Below are 25,262 nucleotides of genomic sequence, written 5' to 3' on the forward strand. Positions count from 1 at the left end.
GTGTGTGTGTGTGTGTGGGGGGGGGGGGGCACCTGTATGTATCATAACATTGTCATGAAGTTATTACTTGGGAAATGTGAGGGCTTCATGACTCCTATTCTTGCAGTCCACTCTCAAGGACAGGTGTTGTGAGTGACTATGCGCCTCTTTAGTCTGTCTGGCCCTTGAGTTTATGGACTAAATATAGATCTCTGCTCGGAGGGGCATGACCTCATTGTAAGCAGACCTGCCTCCTGTGTCATCATGAAGGGATTGGCAGAGAGAGTACGGTTATTGACGGTTTTATAACAGTGGACAGACGATTTAAAAACAATTGCCTAAAAAACGTTAGGCCTACGATACAAAAACTGGACTACCGTGGATGAAAATGTTTGTTCGTGTCTAGCCCCAATTCAATGGTATGCTCGCACATTGTGTTCTGTTACATTAATATTATATTTTACGTTCCATACCAAGTACAAATGCTGCCACCAAGTGGTATGAAATAACAGTTGCATGGACCGGCACTTTATTTAACATGTAATTACGTCATATACGTGCGACAGAATGAGGGGAAAGGTCTCCGGATACTTACGTATATCCATTTTCAGAAACTAGTCACTGAAGGGTAGATGAGGGCACACTTTTAGCACAATGAATATAAACAGACTTATAATTCTTTCCAAATCTGTCAAATTTGGAAAGAGTTTGCTTACATCTAATGCACGGCATACTGGAAAACATACTGCATACTGTCCTCATCGTACCTTCAAAACAAATGCAAGGGATCTTGCCTACGCAAAGGACCTGTTCCTTGGAAAAGTAAATAAAGTAAGAGAACATCTTTGCTAATATTTTTTTGTGGCTTCATGTGTACCAGTTTCTTTATAGCTAGCTCACTAGGTTTAACTGGATTTCAAACAGTGTCATACATATGATATTTTCTAGGAGGGTTATCAGAAAACCTACTACTTAACTGAAAGGAGAGGTTGTCAAAGTGATATCAATCAGGCAATCTCTTTCAGGAAGAGGTGTTCCCTTATCCAGAGATAGGAAATGAAGAATTGGAGGAGATGAATATGTTTGTTGCACCAGTAGAGAAGTTCTTCAACGAGCAAGGTAAGAGAAAAGTTAAAATGTCATCAAGTCAAATTTATGTATCTCACGTTGTGAACATTAGGTCTTAACGACAGAACATGATTACCCTATGATTAATTCAAAATATACATGTGTTTTTTTCTTAGTTGATTCAAAGAGAATTGATCACGAAGCCAAGATTCCACCAGAGACCTTGAATGGTTTGAAAGAGCTTGGGCTGTTTGGGATCCAGGTGCCAGAGGAATATGGTAGGTCTTACTGTGAGCATGAGATTGCCATCCTCTTTCCTCACCTTTTAAGGGAAGTCACCATAGCCGTGTGTTTCCAGGGGGACTTGGCCTGTCCAACACCATGTATGCTCGCCTTGGAGAGATCATCTCCTTGGATGGCTCCATTGCTGTAACACTAGCAGCCCATCAAGCCATTGGTCTTAAGGTAAAACCAAATGTGCAATATTACCTTTTCATCACCTTTTCATCACCTTATAATGAGACAGTGAATTCATAACATTTGGTTGTTTGTTAGGGGATCCTGATTGCAGGGAATGAAGAACAAAAGGCTAAATATCTGCCCAAACTGGCCTCAGGAGAGCATGTAGCAGCCTTCTGTCTCACTGAACCTGGAAGGTAGGGCTTGGTACCACCGTGGGATCTCATCGGTTCAAATGTCTACTCTTTCGATTAAACTCCACTCCTTCATTATGACTGGCTATGGCTTTGAACAAACAGCTTGAGTAATAATGGTGCTGTATCTACTAGCATTGTTACTGCAGTGATAACATCATATCTTGAATTTGATCAGAAATAATATCATGGTGGTTTGTAATTTCAGTGGAAGTGATGCTGCCTCAATACAAACCCGTGGCACTCTGTCTGAAGATGGGACACATTACCTTATCAGTGGTTCCAAGGTGAGGAGAATGAATGCCTGGAGTTGAATCCATGATATATCAGATTTATTGTTGTGGTTTGCATTGATATCTGCTTTGGTTTGCATTGAATTGTACATGGTAATAAAGAGAAACGGTATATTGCTTGATTTGTGTTTCAGATCTGGATATCCAACGGGGGAATGGCAGATGTGATGACAGTATTTGCAAGGACAGATGTGGTGGACAAGGATGGGGTGAAGAAGGACAAGATCTCAGCTTTCATTGTGGAGAGGGCCTTTGGAGGGATCACCAGTGGCAAGCCTGAAGACAAACTAGGCATCCGAGGATCCAACAGTAAGAACAAGTGTTTACATGTACAATTCACTTGTGATATTTCCCCAGGAACACTATTTGCTGGGACAGATTGGGCACCTTTGATTTTTGTCTGTGTAACTCTTGTGCTCGTCCTCCCAGCGTGTGAAGTGTCCTTTGACAGCACCCCAGTGCCAGTGGAGAATCTGATAGGAGAAGTTGGAGCTGGATTTAAGGTCACTTTACACAGCCTCTCAGTATCACTTACTAAGTACAGTATTTTATTATCATGATGATGTCAGACTAAACATTTCCTTTTTTGTTTCTATGTGTTCTGTTGTTGCAGGTAGCAATGAATATCCTGAATTCGGGCAGGTTCAGTATGGGCAGTGCAGGTGCCGGAATGATAAAGAAGCTGATCGGTGAGACCACTGTTCCCTGAGTACAGGGCTGATCAAGTTGGAAATCTATGGACTTATGGGACTGTTGTGATTTGATTCTTCCCCTTGCAGAGTTGACGGCAGAGTATGCTGGTACAAGGAAGCAGTTTAACAAGAAACTGAGTGAATTTGGAATGATTCAAGTAAAGAGGGATACAATCAGGGTTATGGGTTACCCAAATTGAATCGTATGAGATAACTAGTGTATGAAATGTTTCTGTCATGTTCCTTACTATAGGAGAAGTTTGCAGTGATGGCCCAGAATGCCTTTGTGATGGAGAGCATGGCCTACCTGACAGCAGGCATGATGGATCGGCCTGGGGTTCCAGACTGTTCTCTGGAGGCTGCCATGGTCAAGGTGAGACCGATACCACAAGGGCTTCCATGGTGTTATCTTAGAGTTTCCTCCTGGTCAACGTGTGTGTGTGTGTGCAGGTGTTTAGCTCGGAGGGGGGCTGGGTGTGTGTGAGTGAGGCTCTACAGGTACTGGGAGGCCTGGGGTACACCAAGAACTACCCCTACGAGCGATATCTGAGGGACTGTCGTATCCTGCTCATCTTTGAGGTATCTGGACTGTACAATGATTTCATACTTCTGACAAGTAATATTATAAGAGACCACTAGAGGGCATGTGTTCAACTCGACCAAGAACCAAGCTGCGATTTCAACTTATTCTGGGAATGGATTTTAATAGGATTTTCTGTCCTTTCTCAGGGGACCAATGAGATCTTGAGGATGTACATTGCTCTCACTGGGATGCAGTATGCTGGCAAAATCCTGACAGGAAAAATAAAGTGAGCGTGGAATTTTCCCTTGTTTGGAAGACTTGCGTTGGAGACCACTCCAGATGCACTCCTTCACACCCACTGTGTCTGTTCTGCCCCTAGAGAGCTGAAGAAGGGCAACGTTGGTGTGGTTGCAGATATGGTGGGGAAGAGGCTGAGAGAGTTTGCAAACATGCCCAGGGACATGGGCCTTACTGGGGCTGATGGAGTGGTGCACCCCAGTCTTGCGGTACAATGCCCACCCGTGTCAATACTTCAGACAATTACGTTACAGAGACTGTGTTGGTTTAGTTTGAGCTGTTTTTAGAACCTGTGTTCTGAGAGCTTTGCTGGGTTTTTCATTCCTCACAGGAAAGTACAAAGAAGTTGGAACAAAGCGTTATGTTTTTTGGTAACACAGTGGAGAGCTTACTCTACAGATACGGCAAGGTACAGTATTGTTATTTTCTTCTTGGTCATACACTCGTATAGCTAGTATTTATAGGCATATTTTGGGGACAAATATAAATGAATCCCTCTCATATATTTCGAATGTCATTAGACAAATGTAGCAGGAACATGAAAGTGTACGTTGTTCCCATAGTGACTGCAGACCTCATTATTCTAAGCCAGTTTAGTACAGTTGGGACCTCTTCTCAACTCCCTCTTTTCCTGTTGGGCTGAGGTAATGTTCATGTGCTGAACAGCTGGACCTAGGTAGGGCCTGTTCCCTAAATGAGCTTCTATTTGGCCATGCTATTGTAATCAGCCCTCCACTGGAGCAGCAATAAACCACTTGCAAACACTGCAGATTTCGGAATGCTCTATAATGTTCACTAATTCTGTGGTATCTGTGGAAATATCTGTGGACTTGAAAATACTGTAAAGAGTATTGTAGTGCAAGACAGCATACTGTAAATGGATTAGGTTCAAGTGTGTGTGTGTGCTGTGTGTGTGGTGTCAGACTCTAGTTGACGAGCAGCTTGTCCTGAAGCGTGTAGCAGACATCCTCATCAACCTGTACGCCATGACAGCTGTTCTGTCCAGAACCAGCCGCTCCATTAGGATTGGCCTGAAGAATCACGACCACGAGGTACAGGACCCCACACACACACACACACCCACACACACACACACCTGGCACCCACAGCGGCACTGTCTCCACTCGGCCAGACTCTCCACCACAGTGTACCAGCATGAAGCTGTTGCTCCAAGTACTGCTTTCTAGACTGAACTGTTCACATTCTGTTTGGTGAGGGACCGGCCGACACAGGACCTATAGAGTTGGAACTGGATGACAGTCATGCCAGCCAGCAGGCTGGTCCTCCCACTACTGTGGAAGGATTTAATTTTACTGAGATATGAGACAATACAAAATCGAGATAAATGCCAGGATTTGTTTGGCAGCTTTTATCAAAAAAACTCATACCTGCTGGTAAATGCTGTTGTCATTTGGAAGAATTTGAAATAAAATAAAAATGAAATAGTTTGTTTTCTATTTTTCTAGGCTCTGCTCACAAACACTTTCTGCACAGAAGCTTTTCACAAAAACAATTACTTGATGTTCCAGCTCCAGAAAAGTAAGTACAGCACACAATGGTTCTTGAAAACAGTCCAGTGCAGGTTTTATAGGCTAGGCCTTCAGTACCAAACACTTGCATATGTTGCAGAATATATCCATTGACCCCACAAACCATTAAGCCAAACTTCTGTGTTGTGTGTGTGGTGTGATTTCCACACTGCACAAGTCACTTGAATGACTGTGACATGGTGTAGAAAGAACATATTTCAGATGTTTTTCTGCATCACACTAATTCCGCTTGTTTGCCTGTGGGTTGTAGATAGTCCAGAGAACAACGATGCCAACATCAAGAAGATAGCTCAGGCTGTTCTGGAGCAGAGGGCATACATCTGCTCTCACCCTCTGGACAGAACCTTCTGAGGCCCCACCTAGGAGCTCCCTTGCACCGCCCCCTGTATTCTGATTGGGTGGAATGGGATGCCATAATGCACTAATCCAGTTGTGCACGTGCCCTCACTCAGTTCTATACTAAATATATGTCATGTTAATTAAATTGTGTATATAACATGTATTACATCCATGATTTTCTCATTGTTGTAAGAATTTTACTGACAATGGAGGGGTGGAATTAACTTGTATAGTATATTGTGGTGAATACATGTTGAACACTGTTATTCAAAGGGCTTTTTATCCTGAGTACTGAGATACTGAGCTTGCACATGCCTTTACGTGATTGTGGACATGGACAGGAAGTGGTTGTTCCTCAGTGGACAGGAAGTGGTTGTTCCTCAGTGGACATGCAGGGTGACATCCTTGTGGGTTCTGGTCTCTACGATGTTGCTGCTGTGCTGGGGCAGGACAGGTGTGGACGGCACTCTGATGCTGGGGGCTGCTTTCTGGAAGAGATGCACACACTTCTCTTCCTCGGTTAGGCCCACAATTGCCCTCTTGTGCTGGAAAGGGTGTGACCTCCAGAACTCTCTGCAATATTCAACAAGGAAAAAAAGAAGTCATACTTTTATATGAACAACTATTCTACTTTTCTGTTGCGTTTATTTTATGGGTGTCTTTCATAATAAAGCTTGCCAACTTGCCTGAAGTGGAACTTGCTGTACTGGGAATTGTGTCTTGGTATCATATTGTTATCCTGCATCAGGCTTTGGTCCTGGAAAAGCCCAGGAGCGAATGCGATGTTGGTCTTCCTCTCTGAAGAAGGAGGTCTCTGAACCACAGACAGTGAAGGCACAGGCTGCAACACAAACAGACTTACTCAGTCTAAGCCCCCACCTCAGATTTTTCTCAATTACTCACTTGACTTAAAAATTGTAACGTAATAATCTATTTTGATATATCTTTACATGATGACTTGACTGAAATGTTCAGAGCTTTACCTTGAGGGCCATTCCTGGCTTTCTGAGGGAGTACTTCATGGGCCGATCCTTCAGCAGGCTCTGGAGCTTGCCTGGGAGCTGCCCTGGAGCTCCACCCATGTAGCACCTGAACTCTGGGACCCGCCTGCCAGACCCGGTGCTGCCGCCTGGGAGCACCCTCCTCCGCCACCTGGAGTACTGAGCCCAGGCTGCCTGCTGCTGCTCCTGCTTCAGCCTCTCTCCTGGAGGGGGACACACAGGTCTGGATGAGAAGGTCACCCCATGGGTCTTGCCAAGACCCATGGGGTCAAGCTTGAACTGCCCTCATGAATGTACCCTGGACTTAGAGCTGTAGTTTGGTCAGCGTCTGTATGGAGAGGTCCTCACCAGCCAGGTGGATGGAGACAGGGCTCCCAGTACTGAGGTCCTGATCAGTCTGGGTGGAGATGTGGAAGTCGTGGTGGCGCTCCCTCCAGGGCTGGGGGTCCCGTGTCAGCGTGGGCCTCAGAGTGTTGTCATGCAGGATGTTCTCCCTCCAGGGCTGGGGGTCAAGGGCAGTATCAGCCATCCTCTCTACACGATTCTCTTTAATGTAGTCTTACTAGTGTTCTAGTAAGACTACAATATATAATATATATACAATATATTCTAAAATATAATATAATGTTGAATGATCATGTACATTTAGGGGACCATTTTTACATTGAAACCCCTAACTAAAAGTATGCCGATTCTGCATTTTCTGAAAGTAGGACGAAATAGAAAAGAATCAAGAGCATGCCAAAACTACTGTTCAAAAACGATCAATCCAGTAAGCATTAAGCATTATGTGTAACCCTATCCATTAAGCTCAGTGGATTTTCATGGAAGAGAAGCCCAAAAGTAAACAGCAGTAAAAACCCAATCTCTTTGCCCCAATGCTGAGGAATGCCCATAAAATATGGCATTTTCATTCTGCTGGGATTTAGCTGAAACCTGACCCTGTGGGTGATGGAGCTCAGCTCCTGCCAGTGACATCACCTTTCTCAGTGCCTCCACACGAGCCTCGTCGGGATGTCCTGGGTGCTCATTGGACTCGATGCTGCTCTTGAAGCCCGGGTATATGAAGCCATCGTAAGTGCGCCAGGCCAACCTGGACCTGGCCTCTGAGGTTCTCATCTCACACTTCACATCTCTGGGATCCACCGTGGCTGTGTGGTAATGCTGGCTGTAGGTGAACCTCCGAGTTGGTTCCTATCCAGAGGGGTGAACAGAGACATGTTACACCATCTTCCAGTCTTCTTTTTCGATTCTTCCTCTAGACCAGGGAGTTAGCATGGCATTACCACAAACGTACTTACCTTGGCCATCTCCTTGCGCAGCAGTTCCCTAGCCTGCTCAGTTGAGTTCATGGTCTGGATACTGTAGTTGTGGGCTGCACTGTCTTTAGCCTGCTCAGCAACTAGTACTGCTACCTTTGGCTTCTTTACTTGAAGACTGGCTTTTTGCACCTCCTCAATGTTAGCCTGAAATACATTTGGTTTATTGTATGACATACGGTATTTCCTGATCTAAAAACCTCATGCCTATCTTCTGTGGACCCACCAACCTGGATGAAGTCTTTGGTCTGACTGAGCAGCTGCTTGACGGCAACGTCTTGTTTCCATTGAATGTAGCGTGAGTTGTAGGTGCTGAGGGGTCTGCGTGTGTTCTCAGAGGCATGCATGGGGGAGAACTCAGGCTCCTTTTGGGTCTTTGCCATCAGCCTTTGCTCCCATTTCCCAGGAACTATTCCAAATTCCTTGCTCATGCTGAGAACCATCTCGGCTGAGGGGAACAGGTTGTTCCTCACCACATCTTTCAGCTTCCGCAGTTTACACAGGACGCTTAATCTAAACAGTGATGGACACTTTAAGTGAAGTTCTACTCCTTTTTGAGCTATATATTAGCAGCTAGACATGGCAATGACCTGTAAATATATCTCTTATCTCTATCGGTATTATCTTACTGTAAACATTGCTGTCAGGCTCGTAGATTACATAATAGTGCAGGTCACAGAGGTTAACTGATGGTACTATCTTAGAGGACAGAAGAGTTATGGTTATGAGCTAATACCGTGACATGGCTTGGAAGCAGGTATGGGGGACCATGTCTCTGACATAGACCAGAGGCTGTCTCATGATAGCCTCCAGTGGCTCGTGGAGGTGAACAGGACTCAGACTGATGTCCAGGGTGTCATACAGGCGTTTGGAGAAGCTCAGATCTGAGTTGTAGAGAACCATCACCTGTTCCTCTTCACTCCCCATCAGCCTGCAACATATCACAGCAACCTCAAGTTCCACATAGGAATGTGACCTCTACAATTCAACCCAATAAACAACACAGCTGACAACTGTTAAGAGTGTCTTCGTGGTCTTACTTTATAGGGACTGTTTTCCAGAGCCTTTTGATGGCTTTATGCTTTAGACCTTCAAGGACAAAAAGGTGTATCTGCATATCCAGCATATGGAATCCAGTAACAGTGTCCAGATCAACACTCCCCCTCTCCGGGGCTGTCATTTTGTAACTGGAAAGGATTCGTTGAATGGTCTCGTTTGACTGGGAGTCCAGCTGGAAAGCTGCTGCGTTGATCTTTTGAATTTCTGTCCTGAGCTTGGCCACGACAGACACGTTGGTGTATCTGAAGATGTAAATGATGCGACCAAACGGGGAATATAACGCCCCCTCACTGCCGCTCTCCATGTTGAAGGGGCAAGCTATTTCAACCTGCACTTTGAGCTGGGAGTTGGCATCCAAGTAATGCCCCATTGGCATGGCGTGATCTGGGGCTCCTTCAACCACGCCTGGCATGGCCGTCAATTTCTTCTCCCACTCATTCCTCTCATTTCCCAGCAGCTGTGGTGGACGGCAGCATTCGATAGGTATGTTGAGCTTCACACATCTCTGGCCATGGAGCAGGCCAGACAAGTTCAGCCTGGCTATGCCGTATGGGTTGTACTGTTTGGTCTTTGCCCTCAAGGGGTTGTAGATGGTGCGTTTGCCACTGACCAGGATCACGCTGCTCAGTTTGTCATCATTGGGCTCAGTACCAAACAGGGCGGGACTGGAGGAAGGCTTCTCCACCTTCCTGTCCCGGTCGTGGACCTCTATCTCCAGCGGAGGGCCTTGGAGGAACTCCTGCAGCTCCCCAGGGCTCAGCAGGCCTGTTAGGATCACATTGACGTCTTTGAAGTAGATGTTGGAGCGGTGTTCTCTGCCTTTAGACCTGTGCACTTTCAAGTTGTGGAACCTGTACTGGCAATACACCGGAAGACACTTCTCCTATGGAAAAAGAACAACATGTGATCTTATAAACATTTATATTGTTTATAAACGTCACTCCTGGAAATGTATAATCAAATGTAGCTATTTGAGCCTGTTATGTAAGTACTGTAATTATTGTAATTGAGTTGTGTTGTGGGTACAGTACCTCTAAGACTTGGAAGGGGACAGGAGTGGAGGGCAGGGAGGAAGCAGACAGGATCGTGATGACCAGTGGGTTAAGCTCAGCTTTCAGCTCCTCTGAGATCAGTGGCCTGTCCACAGTTATGTTGCACAGGCCCTCATACACCCCCGACGAACAGGTGACCAGGCAATCAGTCAGCGACCTGTCTCCTAACATTAGATATAAAGGGTACTGAAAATCATGTAAACATATACTATAACAATATCTATAGGTATGCCATGTAAATGATATTATTGAAACAACTTATTTCAGTATACAAGCATAATTTTATCTCTTAGAACGCCATAATTTAGTACTGTCTGACAGAAACATCCTCATTTTCTAAACAAATAATGATGGGGTGGGGTAATGGAGGTCCAACTGTGAAATCTCTGTCCCAGCAAAGTTGCTATGTGTAATTTGTCTGGGTCCAGTTTATAGAAGAAAAACCCAAGAATTTCCCAAAGTTAAGGCTTTCATCAGGGTCTCCTACTGTGCCTGTTAGAGGAACACATCAAATGCAGCAGACTGCCTTATACTGGTGCCATACAATAGCCAATTAAAGAGCTGAGCAGTGTGGCCCCTCCCAGGTAGCAACGGAACCCCCAACAGTTACCGTGCCATAATAAACAGGAAACAGTGCCTTCATTCACAACACACACTGAACAAAGCTGAGCTACCATTGACCAACATTTAAAATGCTTGCTGACATTTTTTGCAACTGGCCCTATGTTTCTTGACAGGGTCCACTTGTGCAGGGTAAATTGGACTACATTTGAATTGGTAAAAAAAGGGAAATCTTTATAAATTGTTTGACAGTTTACCTGTCAGCAGATGAAGAAGACTGAGCTCCACCAATGCTGATCCATTCTTCTGGATGTTCTCCAGATAAGCAGCATTGTCCTGAGTGGGTTTCTGAGGAACCTTCTTTCTGAAAACCCCCAGGTTCTTGTCCTTCACCGAGCTGCTATTCATAGCAGCTGAGACAAATTGAGGAAAGCATGGTTTGATGAGCACCATATTGTATAGTATGAATTGATGAAACACTCCTGAGTTCTGTACAGACTCCCAGCAGCACCAAATTATTTTGAGGCATGGCTACATGGTTGTTAAAGTGAAGGTGTTCACTTGCACGATTACTGTGTACTTCTGAGGACCCAAGATTGATTCTAGTGTGGCACATTGAGGGCAGAAGCATTATGGAAGAGTGATGACATCACACCATAGCAACGACAACAAACTCCTCACATTGAGAGGTTGGATTTGTCAATGTACACAACAGATATTCAAATTGATTTATTGGACTGGAATTATTTTGAGAAAAGACGATTCACCTGTTGCACAGTTCATCTCAGAGTTCTTAAAATCTATCGATGTTGCATCTCCACGTCTCTTAGAAGATAATCGGGTTTTTGGGTTCTCCTTTTCAAAGACAGATCTCAGCTTATACACTATCTGCTTAACACCACCTTCAAATTGACAGGAGTTCATCAGAGATAATCAGTTGAGGATTTCATCAATAAGAAAAACTGTATTTCACACAATACTTCTGAAACTTATATTTATATTTTCAAATTAAATTTGAATCTAAGCAGCAATAAACAAGGATGAATGGGACTCAGTGGGGCTGTCAGCATAATGATCTCCTGAAGACAGAAGAACCAACCACATCACCAGATGTGTAACAGGATTACCGTATCTCGCCGCCTCACAGTCTGGGGTAGCCCCTGCCATCACAGATTCCACACAAGAAACTCATTAGTACATTCTCACATTACACAACGATCATAATGAAGACATAGGAAACAGAACATCCTTTAATCAGACCACAGTGTAAGGCAGAGCTGAAAGGAGTAACATCTGATTACTATTGTTTCGATCTGTCATCCATTAACAGAGGAGATAATCCAATAATAGAGGATTTGTTCAAATAACTCTTATTAGTAATGTCATGGCAAGATAGATGGCTGTCAAAGTTCCTACCTAAATGATCGGTCTCCTCCCCACTCCTGGTCTGTGGCAGTCTGAAGGCTTTGGGTCGGTCATTTCTGGCTTTGGTAGACACTCTGTCCTTTGTGTCCCAAACTCTAAATGTGACCTTGTGGGACGCTAGTTTAATCAGTAGCTCTCGAGTGACTCTGACTTTGACAGACTGAGACCAGCCCAGCCACACCTGGTCTCCCTCATACCATGGCTTTAACACCTGCAAAACAAACACATGCAAATGAGGCCCTCCAAAATAGTTACAACTGTGTTTCAGTTTACAAAAGTCATTGAATTCCCACAGCAATAGTAAACAGAGGTAGCTGGATAAGTGGAGTTTTGTTTTCAAATGAGCAGGATTACATTCCCATACAAAATCAGAGCCTGTGTGTTGTGAAGTGTATGATGAGCCTGATCTGACATTCCAAACCCTCTTGTCTTAGTACAGTGACCATTAGTCATTCATACATACTTAAGGCAAGTGGAACACAGCCAGACAGTAAACTGGCCTTAGTTTACAACACTGTTATAAAGACACAATGTAGTGGTCTACTGTATCATTATCCCTTTTTTTGCACAGCATGTAATCACATCTGCTTGCCACCTTTGCTTCATTGTCGATGTAGATTTTAGCTGCAAGCCCAAACATCACGAGGTCCACTTTGGTTGGCTCTGGATCATCTGGTAGCAAGTTATATTCTATGTGATAGTAGCCTTGAGCCTTGGGAGCCTCAAAAACACCACTGGACAACACTTTCTTTGGCTTGTTCTTTTCCTTTTCAATAGCAACATGATCCTCATCCTCTCCTACAACAGGAAGCAGCTAAATGTGAGCTCTGTTATAGGTGACATCCATCACAGAATAATGTACCAGTTCAATAATGTATCAAACTGTTAAATTACATTTAAATGTAATCTAACGATTTACATAATAGAATGACTTACCTTTTGGAATAGCTATAACGATGCTAATTTTCCATGTGACGTTGTGTGAATCATCTCTGACTTGCTGTGTGGATTTACCGAGATGTGAATTTGACAGTGCATTTTCTATGTCTTGGTCCATATGTTGCACTTCACTTTGGGAATCCAACTGGTCATTTTCTGTGTCTCTGTCTCGGACTCCATTGTCAGGATAAACTCCAGTGTCAAAGTCGGGTGAGTGACACTGTATAGACACTTTGCAGCTTCCCTTTGAGTCTGAGAACTCACATACTTCTTTGGCTTCCATTAAAGAGTGTGTCTATTGGCAACCTTTACATAGAACATCGGTACTAGTCTGACAAGAGGAGCATAGTCTTACAGAAAATACAAAACAAAAACCAAGTTTTTACTAAATCATTTGCATTGTATTGTGGTAAACTTACAAAGCACAATTTAATGGCCTACCTTAAACCTTCCATACAGATAAGTATACTATTCAGTACATGAATGCAGAATTCGAAGATTTTACAATACATTTAAAAACTTCCTTTAAACTTGAAAACACATTCCTACCGTTGGTTTTCTGTTCGATACACGTACTGCTTTGAAGTGCCAACAGCAGTGTTACAGGCGAGCCTAACAGATTTTCTGGAAAATGGACAGGTAAAGTTTATTTTGAAACATCCTTCCACAAAACCGTGAATTTAAAGCTACTTCCGCGGCATTAAATAGTTATATTTCACTTTCAGAGCTACAAAGACAAGTTGTCATGTGTTTTGTTCATGAGGACCTCAGTTTACCCCATAATATGAATTACGTTAAATCAACTGGGTTAGGCTAACTTGTTTAGACTGTTTTGCAAATAACTTGTCACCAAATGAACTAGCACATTGCATCTCGTCGCCTTGGCAACCAGCGTCACAATGTAGGGCATGGTGGTAACTCTAACTTCCTATAAAAACTATTAGTCAACTGTTTAGTAATTACTGCATTACTGAGTCACAGTACGTATCGGTCATTTATATTTTTGCTTTTTCAATAAAGTTGAAAAAAGTAAGAAGAAAAACCAGTAGTCAACTGACACATAGGTTGCTATTGTTTATTACAATGAATTAAACACGTTGCAGAAGTTATGATACAACAATAGAGTGCAACAATGAATGTTATGACACTTTTTTTGACTTACAACTGTAATTACTTTTTTTCATACCCTTTACATTAATTAAAGACTGCTTAATACTGAGTCTTGACAAACACAATAATAAGAGACTTGTAGCCTAATGCAGTTAATTATCTATTTTGGGCATAACCTACGGGCATAACTTTAAGGGCACAACCTTACGAGCATAACCTTACGTTCAACCTACCGTCTACATATTTTGCATAGCCTATTCTTTGTTTATCATGCAGTTGAGGCTGTAACAAATGTCTAAATATAATATTCAATTGTCAATAAATATTTAGATTGAAGTCGATTTATACTTTTACGAAAAAAGGTCAAGAATGTCCTTTTAATGGGAAAGAATTTGGGGGGCAGAGCTAAACATTACTTCAAAGGAACGCCCCATGTTCATAGAACCACTTGGATACATTCTCAAAGTGGTCAGAAAAAGCAGGCTTTGGCGTGGGATGCATCAAGTGCTAGTAGACACCCAGTTTTATCATCCAAACACAGTTTAAAGAATATCGGAGGCTTCATGCAGAGTTGATAAACATATAAATATGGATAATGCCGATACCAACGATCCATACAGCCGACCCGCGCGCAGGACACAATGGATAGTAAGTACTCTGGCTTACCATTATGGATTGGATCGAGGAGTCGAGAACGAAATAATTGTTTTGGCCACAGGGTTGGATCAGTATTTGCAGGAGATTTTCCATCATATGGACTGTCAAGGAGACGGCAAAATTCCTGTCGAGGACTTTAATATTTTATGTAAAATCTTAGGACTGAACAAAGACTCAAATTCGGAGGAATGTGTTGGTATATTGGACAATTTGCCAAACGAGTTTACTTTTAGACAATTTCATGCAAAACTATGTGGATACTTCAGCACTAAAGCAGGGTGCCAATACGATAATGGAAGATTGCTCGTTGGGAAGGAGAGCGAACATATAGAAACGCAGATCCGTCTCAGGAGTCCTTTGCGGAGGAGAGAAAGATTCTTCTCTGTAGGCGTAGGTGGACGAAGGGGCCGAGGGTCTTCTCCTACCTCGGAAAGACATGCTTCGGGTTGCAAACAACTGGGGTCGTGCCCACGGGAATGTTACGAGGAAATAGTGGCACTTGAAGAAGCTGAAGACAGGATAACCAAACTGGAGGAGGAAAATGCAAGTCTCAGAGAATTAGTTGAGGACATGCGTGCAGCTCTTCAGAGCAGTGATGCCCGGTCGTTGGCCTTACAGGTAAGCGTAAATGAATCAATGGAACCAATATAGAATTCACGTCGCTGTCTGCCAGGTACGCTACTGAACGATTTCCTTAGCATCGCAGTTTTTATAAGCCTACTTATTTTATCACTCACTCTGTTCATGTAAGTGACCATATTTCTATTTTGTCACAGGTGGGACTTTGGAAAAGTCACTCTAAACACAAACCAGAAGCTGGCTGTTTCATTGTCCACCAGAAACAAACTGCTCAGAAAAAAGGCACGTATGGTTGCACTAAAACCAGCAGATATGACAGCCAGAAGAGCCTCAACAGTTACCTCCACGAGGTAGAGTTGATCTGCAGCTCTCAGGATGGCCAGATTGAGGAGGCCATGCTGTGTAACCAGAAACTGGTGCAGGAGCTGCGGAGCTCCAGGGAGTCTGTGGCCGCCCTGGAGGACTGTAACAAGTCCTTGAAGCAGGAGCAAGTGGACATGAGGAGAAAGGTGGAAGAGGCCAGGCAGGCAGTTCTCAGTGGCCTGGGCAAGGTGAAGGAGCTGGAGGCCAAAGCAAGCCATGTCCCAGTACTCCAGCGACATGTTCAGCAGATAGAGTCTGAGCTCCTCTACTACAGGTAAAACTGCCCCAGTACTTAAGAGGTCATGAGAGACAAATTATATTATTCAAATGCATGATAACAATGCATGATGATGAGGATGATGTTACTATGGTTTTTCAGGAGAAAAGCAAGCCTGACCACTTGTTTTTCTTGAAATAAATACTGGACAGTGATACTACACAACAAAGGCATATTAAATCTAACATCCTTGGCATTACGAAAACATGTAGCTCACACCATACGTTTTACCTCTGATGTTTGTTATGCCTTCTGAAAAAGATGTCGTTTTGGTAACACATTGCATCATAGAGCTCTTAGTGGTTAAAGTCAACCATAATGAATTTTGAATTCTCCATGAATAAGATGACTCCCTATTTACAATTGGCTCCATGCCTGGAAAACTCTACCATGCTATTTAAGTAGTTAACTATTCTTGATGTGGTTTGGTATTCCGATTTTCAGCCTTGTTTTGTTTGGGTTGGTTTAACAGACAATGTGTGTGGTAAGTTGTGTCCTGTTAGTGTGCTGCTACTGTTGGGAATTATTAACTTTGAAGAAAGGCCCAATTTATTTGTTCATAATTGCACTGGAAAACACAAAGCCTTGTGCCATGAAAGTTTATTGTGTCTGTCCTTATTGTTTTGGTCTTGTCTGTTTAATACATTAATAATGGCAGAATTGGTATACTTTGTAGATGACTGTGTAAATAGCATGTGACAAGATTCAGAGAAGAGTCGTTCTACATATACAGATCTTAAAGACACTCAGGAAACTAAACACAAACGCAAAAAATTGTCTTCTTCTTTAGTGGATGGCACACTGAAACATGTTTTGCAGACACAGTACCACTTTGTAACCGTAAACTTACAAAGCTGTGCAAACTTTTAAGGCTGTGCCAATAAGTCTTTATAAGCCCCCCGTCTATTGATACTCTTCAGCCAAATAATTTATTCAGTTCCACAATAGGCTCAACTCTCCATTGAGCTAGGACCTAAGCAGACTGAATGTTCCCATCAATCTGCAGAATACTCTGCCTGCTCAATAATAGACCAACACACCCTCAGATAGAGCCTAGCAACAAGTCTCCATGAATACTCTCACCAAAGTATTGCTCATTGAAACCCTATTGACAGAATGTGTCAGATATTCTACTCAGTGTTTGTTGCCTTGTCCACAGCTCTCAGAGCACGTTGTTGTCTTTTTGAAAGTATGCCAGATCAGGATACAGGATATTGACTCTTAAGTGGAAGAGACTGAGGTTTAGAGACAATGAAGCGCAACTAGATGGCACGGATGTGCCAGCAAGCTGACAAAATCAGCTGGATAGCTTTCACATTTTCAGGGGCACACAAATACTGTATGTATTTGTCACTCTATTATTACCATCTATTATTTTCCTCCATCCACTTGAGTTGTCTGACACTTTACCTGTTAAGGACAGGGTTTGTGCAATCTGCCTATAATTTTAGCTCCTTTCCTACCCCCATCAAATAATGTGTATTCGTTTCATGTGTACTCACAAAATTATTTTCAAACAGCAGTTATCTGGAATTTGACAGGGTAATCCGTTTTTAAATAGGCCACATACTGAATTGGCTGCAGTATGTCATATCAGATGTCCAATTTGTGGTACATGATTGGTGCAGTGATGTGTTGCCAAATCGTACCAAAGTGACACGAGCTGCTTTGGATGGTAATACTAGGATTAACTTTTGGGATGCTGTCGGAGATTAGTTAATCAAACAGGTTCCACATTCCTTGGGAATAACTGTAAACAGTGTCAACTGCTGAGGGGAGTTTCGCCATGACATACTGCATGCACGTTAGTTGTTGCACTACTACAGCATACTGGATCTGCACTCAAGTTTTCCATGACTGGTTGAATTGGAACAGACTTGAAGTCAATGTGGTCTGTAGTCTGAAACTCAAGAAGTGTGAGTCCTTTGGCATAAGGTTTAGATCATATGCTAAAAGAGAGCAGAAGGATTCAGATGGGAGGGAGGGAGGGAGCCGCCCCATCAACAGGGGAATTGGTGGGAACAGGAATGAACTGCTCAGAGTATTACCATGAAAAATGAGAGAGCCAACCGAGTGTAACTTTTAGCTCTGGGTCTTTCTAAACTCCAAAAGGTAGTGAGGATCTAAATCAGTCAGTTCAGCCTATAGAGTGCTGTGGACCAGACTCAGAGACAATGGGGAGTATAGCCAGAGGAACAAAAAGAAAAGAAGGCGGAGGAAAACCCACCATCTGGAGGAAGAAGCAAACACTCATGTGTTTGTTCATGGAGCGGAGGACATGTTTTTCAAGGCTCACATGAGAGCAACAGAGTCATCCATCTTTTCCTCCTCTTTGTCTGTGGTTCAACATTCTAGTATGATCCGGAGTGGAAATCCCAAATCACTCACAACACTGGCACAAGTCTTTTGTCTTGTGTTATTGTCTAAGGTTTTGCCTCGATTTGTGTCTTGGAGGTTCCACAACCTGATTCCTTGATATTTTCTGGTACTCTTTACTCTTTTAGTACTGAGCATATTTAAACACACTCTGTGTAGAAGCGACATGTACATATGTGTGTGCCTCTAACCCTTGGCCCTAAGATGCTGGGCTCTGGGGAGCCATGATCTGCATGGCTTTTCATGCTCTCTATGTGGGGCCTGGGAGAGAGGAGAAAGGAAGGCCCAGTGGGTAATTTATCTGCCTTCATGTGAGAAAAGCAACACTTGGAAGAGCAGGTGCTGCCATTGCATTCCTGCTCCTTAAATAATACGGGCAGGACTCACTCAAGGGATGTCTGCAACCAAGGGCATTATCTAGCCTTTGTGTTGTTCTTGAACAGTCTTCAAAAACCACACAGCCAAGTGGTCTCCCTTTCAGTTTGGAACCGTTCCCTCCTCTCCTCCCTTCCTCTGGCTTGGAGTTATTCTGACTGTGCAGACATCAGCACTAATACATCATACACAAGAGATGTCTTATATAACATTACTGCCTTCCACCCTTGTGGATTTTTCCTTTTATGTGTTTTCCTTCACTCATAATTCATCAACACTTGTAACTCTAGAGGTTTGTTTGCACCTTACTTGCTGGCTAGAAATGTAGGGGATTGAATCCCAAATCTAGAGGCTACTCACACAACTGAAAAGCACATTTTCCACTGAATGTGCAATTCAGCCCAGAACCAAGTTTTATGTTCCTCAAGAAACCACCCAATATGATAAATCTGACCATGTATCAACAGACTTTTTGGATTTCAGTGGATTAGATGTATCACAGGTTTTCCAAACAAACCCCCTCACATAAACACGTCTTTCTCAGCCATAATATTAGGCCCCCTACTAAGAGAGCACTATACATCAATCTCAGGTCTGCTGCCTGCCCTCACTTGTAACCTCTGTGGACAGAAGACATGGCCACTCACAGTGACGGATAACACCTGAAGAAAGAGAGACATTTCTGCCGAGTGGGGGATGGGAATTTGAGGTCTGAGCAAGGATGGAAGTTCACATTGGCCCTCCCTGTGATAAACACAGGAAGTTCTCTAGTGTCCTGACTCTAACCATAAACAGCTGAACTCCCCCTGGCCTGTAAGCACCGGTCCAGTGTTTTATAAATATGTTTGGATGCAGAATAATTAAATAATAAATAATCCAACCTCACTATCTTTGCAATGTGCAGCTACTTAGCAATGATTGGCTTAAGGTAAACTGACTATGGCTGTAACTCATCAGCTAAATGCCTTTCCTTGATAGTAAATGTAAGATGTCTAGACAAACATGTCTCTGCCTTACAGATAGCATGGTTGCTTTAACATTTCCTGATGAATGCTGTCTGGAGATATCAATTTCAGGACTAGGCCCAATATTTTAACAAGATTCTCTTTCAATCATGTTAATTAATTATAAAAGGCAAACGTCTGGAGAAATATAGGAACAGTGCAGTGAAAACTGTTCAGGAAATGTTATATTAATTATCCAACTCCGCTTCACTAATCCAGGAGCCCGGGAATAAGAAATTGTACTCTATTTCAAAAGCCATACCTTTGAAGCCTTTCTCAGGTTTCCTTTGATAGTTGTGTTTATAACTCTGCTTTCAATCTCCAGATTCCAATAATCAAGAACATCAGAAGCATGTCATAGTGAATCAATTTCCACCAGTTTTTCCATTTAAGTCAATCACCCTCCACAATGAAGGAACGGGAAAATACCTCCTGTCTTTTAGGGCTGTTTCAGAACACAATGCTTGATAGGCAGGTTTAGAAAAAGCTTGCAAAGTAGAGTTTGCATAGATGTGGACCGCTAACCTATCCCATATGGGCTGTACGATGTTGCTTCCTATTTATGGCTGTTATTGCCAACAGCGTACATTATGTGCCCCCAGCGTACACTATGTGCCCCCAGCGTACATTATGTGCCCCCAGCGTACACTATGTGCCCCCAGCGTATAGTATTTGCCCCCAGCGTATAGTATGTGCCCCCAGCGTATAGTATGTGCCCCCAGCGTATACTATGTGCCCCCAGCATATAATATGTGCCCCCAGCGTACACTATGTGCCCCCAGCGTACACTATGTGCCCCCAGCGTACACTATGTGCCCCCAGCGTACACTATGTGCCCCCAGAGTACACTATGTGCCCCCAGCGTATAGTATGTGCCCCCAGAGTACACTATGTGCCCCCAGCGTACACTATGTGCCCCCAGCGTACACTATGTGCCCCCAGCGTATAGTATGTGCCCCCAGCGTACACTATGTGCCCCCAGCGTATAGTATGTGCCCCCAGCGTATAGTATGTGCCCCCAGCGTATACTATGTGCCCCCAGCATATAATATGTGCCCCCAGCGTACACTATGTGCCCCCAGCGTACACTATGTGCCCCCAGCGTACACTATGTGCCCCCAGCGTACACTATGTGCCCCCAGATGGAAAAGTGACTTTGTGGTCTTATATCTAGGGTTGCTTTTAGTATTTTAGTTGGATTCAGAATTTCTCTTTAATTTCTCACTCCTATGCTGCGTCTTGGTGACCTCTAAAACGATAAAAACACGTCTCCTTCACTGCACTCCAAAACCCCTGCGGCTGCTTTTCCATCATACGCTGGTGGGGGATTAGTCCCCAGTCCATGTCGAAGAGCAAGACGGCCAGGCTGTCTCCAGTATGTCTCTTGGATCCCACAGTCAAACCACCATCCAGGATGTCTGGGTTGTTCCCAGGTGTCTGGAGAGCTTCGCACACATTCTGCAACTTCAATTCCAGCTCGACCTCTGAGCTCTTTCTCACTGCTTAAAATGTATGCATTTAATTCTGGAACTACCTGATGAAGATGACTCTTCAAATAGCATTACTCACATACACAATCATAATCCCACTCAACTAACCTAGTCCATGGTCTTGGCCAGACATCCAGAAAATCCATTCTTTTTCCCTCAAAGGGGGTACTGCCTGTTTGTACAAGCACTTTGTGTCTGCAACCAGACAAAGCTGGCACCAGTTTTCTCCCCCATGTCAAAAGCCAGAGCCAGAGGCTTCATGTATATGTCCGTGTAGCGTTCACAAGAGCCTGGCCACAGCTCCGCTCTAACGGCTACTCTGTCAATTAAAGTGCAATTAGTCACACCAGGCTCAGAGTTTGAAAAGGCCCTTGGCTCGCTCATTCCTGAGACTCAGGGTATCCATGACAACCAGCTAGGATCTGTGTTTGTGTGCCCCAGCATCTTCTTCCCTAGGCAGCTGGGGGTCCTCAAGGGCTTGAGTCTACTCCGACAGCTACCTTGACTGTGGCCCCACATTTCAAATGTATCAACCTTTTCTGATTGGTTGTGGAAACCAGACCTTACACTGCACATAATTCCTTTCTGTGTTTTGTACCTGGAAAGCTGTTTCCCTCTAGTCTCTATGCTGTTGCAGTGTTATGTCATTGGTCTAATGGTGTGCCTCGTCGTGCCAGCAGGATATAAGCATGAGTGCTTCTGGACAGATTTTTTCACAGAGCCAAGCTGAAAACCTTTTTCTAGATTTTTTCCCCCTCGCAAGACATTGTCATCTGGAAACACTTATTCAGTGATTCACGAATGCCCCTATCGGATTTCTTACAACATAAAGACCCGACAGCAGAGGAAAGCAGACAAATTCACATGATAACAAAATGATTGATCTACATCAACTGCATTATTACAACAGTTGAAAAATGTAAACTTTGACTACAAAGATATGCATGACTTTAATCAATATGTTTTTCATCTAGGTTACAAGTGATGTTTCAACTTCATTATGATTTTATACTTATGACTTGACTTTCTTCATTCCCTGTCTCCTCCTTCATGCCAGCACCATCATTTTATTCTGCTCAGAACTTGTAGCCAAACTCTTTGAAACTTGAGGGGTAATTCTCACACTGTCCCACTTTACTGTGAAAATGTCTTAAAGCTTTCAGTGCTCTAAAGATGCAGTGCCTGGCTTCAATTACTTAATTTAGAGAACTATATCACACAGCCCCCAATAAAATGATCTTGGCGGTTGTAGATGTTACACACTCATGTTTGCAGTAAGTCTTATGTCTCATGTTACACATGCACTTTTTAAAGTCAGACTGTGCTTGGATAGGGTAGAAGTAGAATGCATTATGAATGGATTTTCAGAAACAACATGCTTATTCTTCTCCAGAGCTGAGTTGTCCAAACTACAAATCCCATGCAGCACCAGGGCAAGGCAGCAGGTCACGGGCAGACCAGGACAGGAATTCTGCCTGGACTCCCAGCATGACCGGCGGTCTCCTACTGGGCGTGCCGAGACCACACTAGACAACAGTAAGCCATACTGCTCTTTATTCCTTACAGCCTAAACCATCTCATCTTATTAAATCTTAGAGTTCTATCTAGTGATGCTGGCATGTCTAGCCTGATGATTTGTGATGTGTTGTGACAGTGGAGGAGCAACTGTTCCGCTCTGTGGAGGGCCAGGCGGCATCAGACGAGGAGGAGGACAAGTGGACAGGAGAGCAACAGAGACAGGTGGACGAGGTGAAGAGGATTCTCACCAGGCTGTCCTGCTGTGGGGACAGGTACAGCACACCAGCTCTGACTCCACCTCCCCAAACGAACCCTGCCTCTCACACCTGCAGCGTGCACACAGCCACACAGGCCCAAGTTGGCCTAACTGGGCCGACACGTTTAACGAGTGTAATAACAGGATGGAAATGGGGCTTCATTTGGCCTGTTGGGTTTCAGAGGGAGGTTTTAATGAATGGCTTCCCCTGGTTGTCACCAGGTGTGAAGATAAGGCAGTGAAGAAGCTGCTGTCCCACTTTGGAGGCTCCAGAAGCGAGGAGAGCCGCAGTGCTGTGGTGGAGCTCCTGGAGAAAGTCACCAGGCTGAACAAGCAGCTGGAGCTCAAGGAAAGTCAGGCTTGCAAGGCTGAGCTCGACATGGACCAGGTACAGAACACAGATGACCACCATCACTACTGCACTTCCTGATACGGCTGGAGAATTAATATTTCTCTGGATTATGTTTTGTCTCCCTATATATAGTCATTTCGGGGCTCTGGTCATGGTGTAAAGTTGGATTAGAGAGGACTGGTATAAGTTGTTATGAGAGTGCAGGGCTTCAAAGTCAAACCACAGTGAGTGGCACAACCCAGCGCCCAGCCGGCAGCAGTGGTCACAGAGCCACCCTGTGTGTGCAGCTGTTTCTCACTGAGCTGACCACAGAAATACCCTCTAGCCCTACATGGCACTTTGGAATATCGTAAATTAAACCCTCTGGATCCAGCTGAGTAGCAGCTCACCAAACAGCAACATGTACAGACGGGGACCATGACGTCGTGGGTTTTTGTATTTTCAAAATGTTCAGCCGCTCAGCTAAACAAACCTATGAGCGAGAGGGCTTATTTACATGGAGGCCTGGCCTTAGTCTGCGTGTGGGGAGAGACCTGTTCTGTGGTAGTGGTTATGACCTGACAACAAGCCTGTTTTTGTCGCTGTGTGTCCCAGATGAAGGACTCTCTGGTGCAGGAGCTGCAGCAGAAGGCCGAGGAAGCAGAGATGCTCCAGATGGAGCTGCAGATGCTGGAGACGGAGAGAGTGCGACTGTCCCTTGTCGAGGAGAAACTGGTGGATGTTCTACAGCTCCTGCAACAGCTGAGGGACCTGGTCAGTCAGACCATGGGGGCCTATTACGCACCAGCAGACTTCTTTGTTTATAATCAGCAGTTGTATAGAAAAGGCGTTACCTATTTGTGCCTTGGTGAAACATGACTGTTGCTGAACTATGTGGTGTTCTCTCAATTAAAAGGTGTTAGAGTAGCTGATAGTGTTTCCTTCTCGTTTATAGCTTGTTTTCCTTGTTTTTACATAGCCTGCTGCTAGCTTGGTAGCCAGTAAAAAGTGTTCTCTGGTTTCAGAATGTGTCCCGGAGGTCTCTTGGGAAGATCTTGCTAAGCACTTTGGAGTCCTGTAGCGATCCTCAACATGGTAAGAAACACCACTTTAAACAGCTTTACAGTGAATCAGTAAACTACATATGGTCGCTGTGTGAAACATGATAATGAAGAATTACAAAAGACCCCCAAGTTGTAAAGTTAAAAATAGGTTTCAATTAGATTTTCTTATGGATAGGCTTGCATGTAATGTAATTATCTCTATATTCACATCTGTTACCTATTATTTAGGGAAAGCCCACATACTGGAGGTTCTCAACGCTCTGTATCATGAGCTGGCTGCCTGTGAGATTCTGTCTACTGGAGCACCACAGGAACAAACTAGCCAGTCCCTGAACGCTCTGGTCATCTCCTGTTGATCAAGCTTGCCACCTGCTGGACAGAATATACTTGAGCTCAAAGGAATCATACTGCGTTCCATGTTAAAAACTATATTTTAACCTTTGTGGTCATAAAAAACAATGTACATACTGTATTATACACTTAGCTAGCTCTTATTTTTCTCAAGTCTTTATTTGTCAAAATGGTTAGACTTATAAGATACGTTGTCTGTGAGCTACACGTGCACTTCAGTTAGTAATTCATAACTTTCTTATTTTCTCCTTGTCAACATACAATATTGTATGTAACTGCATTAACATGGTAATCATGTACATTTCTTTTTACAAAATATATTTCAATAACAATGATATAATTCTGCATTATGCAAAATGAAAATGTTTATTGGGAGCAATCCATCTTTGTTTTCTTAACCCATTCTGGGGAGGGCGGGGGACAGTTGCTGGAGGTTTTAACTAGGGCATTACCTTCACAATGGTGCTATCCAGTCTGTCAAATCCCACAGTCACTCATCCACACCAGCATGCAAGCTTATTTTCAGTGTGTGCCATTTGATTGTACTCTGCGTTAAAAAGTGAACATTAATTCTAAATGTAATTTTGCTTATATATTTCAAACATACAGGGAATATAAGTGCTTTTGACACATTTGCCTTACAAAGGCTCCTCTTCAAAGATGTTGTGGGAGTATGATCTATTTTCATGTATACATCTGATGTTCTTCTGGACAAACACTCAATCTTGAGTTTCCTTTGGGGTCAATAAAGTGAATGAAAT

General features: G+C 43.6%; 3 protein-coding genes across 3 annotated transcripts; 2 read left to right on the plus strand and 1 right to left on the minus strand.

The window, feature by feature from the left end:
* The first annotated feature begins 523 nt into the window (after positions 1-523).
* On the plus strand, positions 524-6,085 carry acad9 (acyl-CoA dehydrogenase family, member 9). Its single transcript, XM_047026340.1, has 18 exons — positions 524-810; positions 1,005-1,098; positions 1,224-1,325; positions 1,406-1,512; positions 1,603-1,703; positions 1,909-1,987; positions 2,128-2,302; positions 2,423-2,496; positions 2,607-2,682; positions 2,773-2,843; positions 2,939-3,058; positions 3,136-3,264; positions 3,415-3,494; positions 3,588-3,714; positions 3,837-3,914; positions 4,429-4,557; positions 4,972-5,044; positions 5,306-6,085. Exons 1-18 carry the CDS (start codon positions 634-636, stop codon positions 5,404-5,406), a joined length of 1,893 nt encoding a protein of 630 aa, XP_046882296.1. The 5' UTR covers positions 524-633; the 3' UTR covers positions 5,407-6,085.
* cfap92 (cilia and flagella associated protein 92 (putative)) lies at positions 5,775-13,033 on the minus strand. The gene is made up of 15 exons (XM_047026635.1): positions 12,883-13,033; positions 12,407-12,609; positions 11,803-12,022; positions 10,644-10,799; positions 10,137-10,161; positions 9,805-10,033; positions 8,755-9,656; positions 8,451-8,645; positions 7,945-8,227; positions 7,697-7,861; positions 7,377-7,589; positions 6,744-6,897; positions 6,378-6,598; positions 6,081-6,208; positions 5,775-5,967 (listed from the first exon to the last, which is right to left on the minus strand). The coding sequence occupies exons 1-15, from the start codon at positions 13,031-13,033 to the stop codon at positions 5,775-5,777; spliced, it is 3,438 nt and encodes a 1,145-aa protein (XP_046882591.1).
* A 1,280-nt stretch (positions 13,034-14,313) lies between these two features.
* efcc1 (EF-hand and coiled-coil domain containing 1) lies at positions 14,314-25,248 on the plus strand. Its single transcript, XM_047025195.1, has 8 exons — positions 14,314-15,135; positions 15,294-15,733; positions 22,375-22,517; positions 22,636-22,771; positions 22,978-23,143; positions 23,702-23,860; positions 24,112-24,181; positions 24,379-25,248. The coding sequence occupies exons 1-8, from the start codon at positions 14,449-14,451 to the stop codon at positions 24,504-24,506; spliced, it is 1,929 nt and encodes a 642-aa protein (XP_046881151.1). The 5' UTR covers positions 14,314-14,448; the 3' UTR covers positions 24,507-25,248.
* Positions 25,249-25,262: the final 14 nt, after the last annotated feature.

This window comes from Hypomesus transpacificus, chromosome 9 (assembly GCF_021917145.1).
Source record: "Hypomesus transpacificus isolate Combined female chromosome 9, fHypTra1, whole genome shotgun sequence".
In the NCBI taxonomy this organism is placed as follows: Eukaryota; Metazoa; Chordata; class Actinopteri; order Osmeriformes; family Osmeridae; genus Hypomesus; species Hypomesus transpacificus.

Bases quoted from the DNA above. Each gene is read 5' to 3' on its own strand.
- cfap92 (XM_047026635.1), bottom strand. From the start codon at position 13,033: ATGGAAGCCAAAGAAGTATGTGAGTTCTCAGACTCAAAGGGAAGCTGC. The intron at 12,610-12,882 runs GTGAAGTGCAAC...TTCCTGTTGTAG, and splicing joins TGACCAGTTGGATTCCCAAA to GAGAGGATGAGGATCATGTT. The intron at 10,162-10,643 runs GTAAACTGTCAA...TTATTTGTTTAG, and splicing joins TCTTCTTCATCTGCTGACAG to AAAATGAGGATGTTTCTGTC.
- efcc1 (XM_047025195.1), top strand. From the start codon at position 14,449: ATGGATAATGCCGATACCAACGATCCATACAGCCGACCCGCGCGCAGG. The intron at 15,734-22,374 runs GTAAAACTGCCC...ATTCTTCTCCAG, and splicing joins TCTGAGCTCCTCTACTACAG to AGCTGAGTTGTCCAAACTAC. The intron at 22,772-22,977 runs GTACAGCACACC...GGTTGTCACCAG, and splicing joins CTGTCCTGCTGTGGGGACAG to GTGTGAAGATAAGGCAGTGA.
- acad9 (XM_047026340.1), top strand. From the start codon at position 634: ATGAATATAAACAGACTTATAATTCTTTCCAAATCTGTCAAATTTGGA. The intron at 1,099-1,223 runs GTAAGAGAAAAG...TTTTTTTCTTAG, and splicing joins GAAGTTCTTCAACGAGCAAG to TTGATTCAAAGAGAATTGAT. The intron at 2,497-2,606 runs GTCACTTTACAC...CTGTTGTTGCAG, and splicing joins AAGTTGGAGCTGGATTTAAG to GTAGCAATGAATATCCTGAA.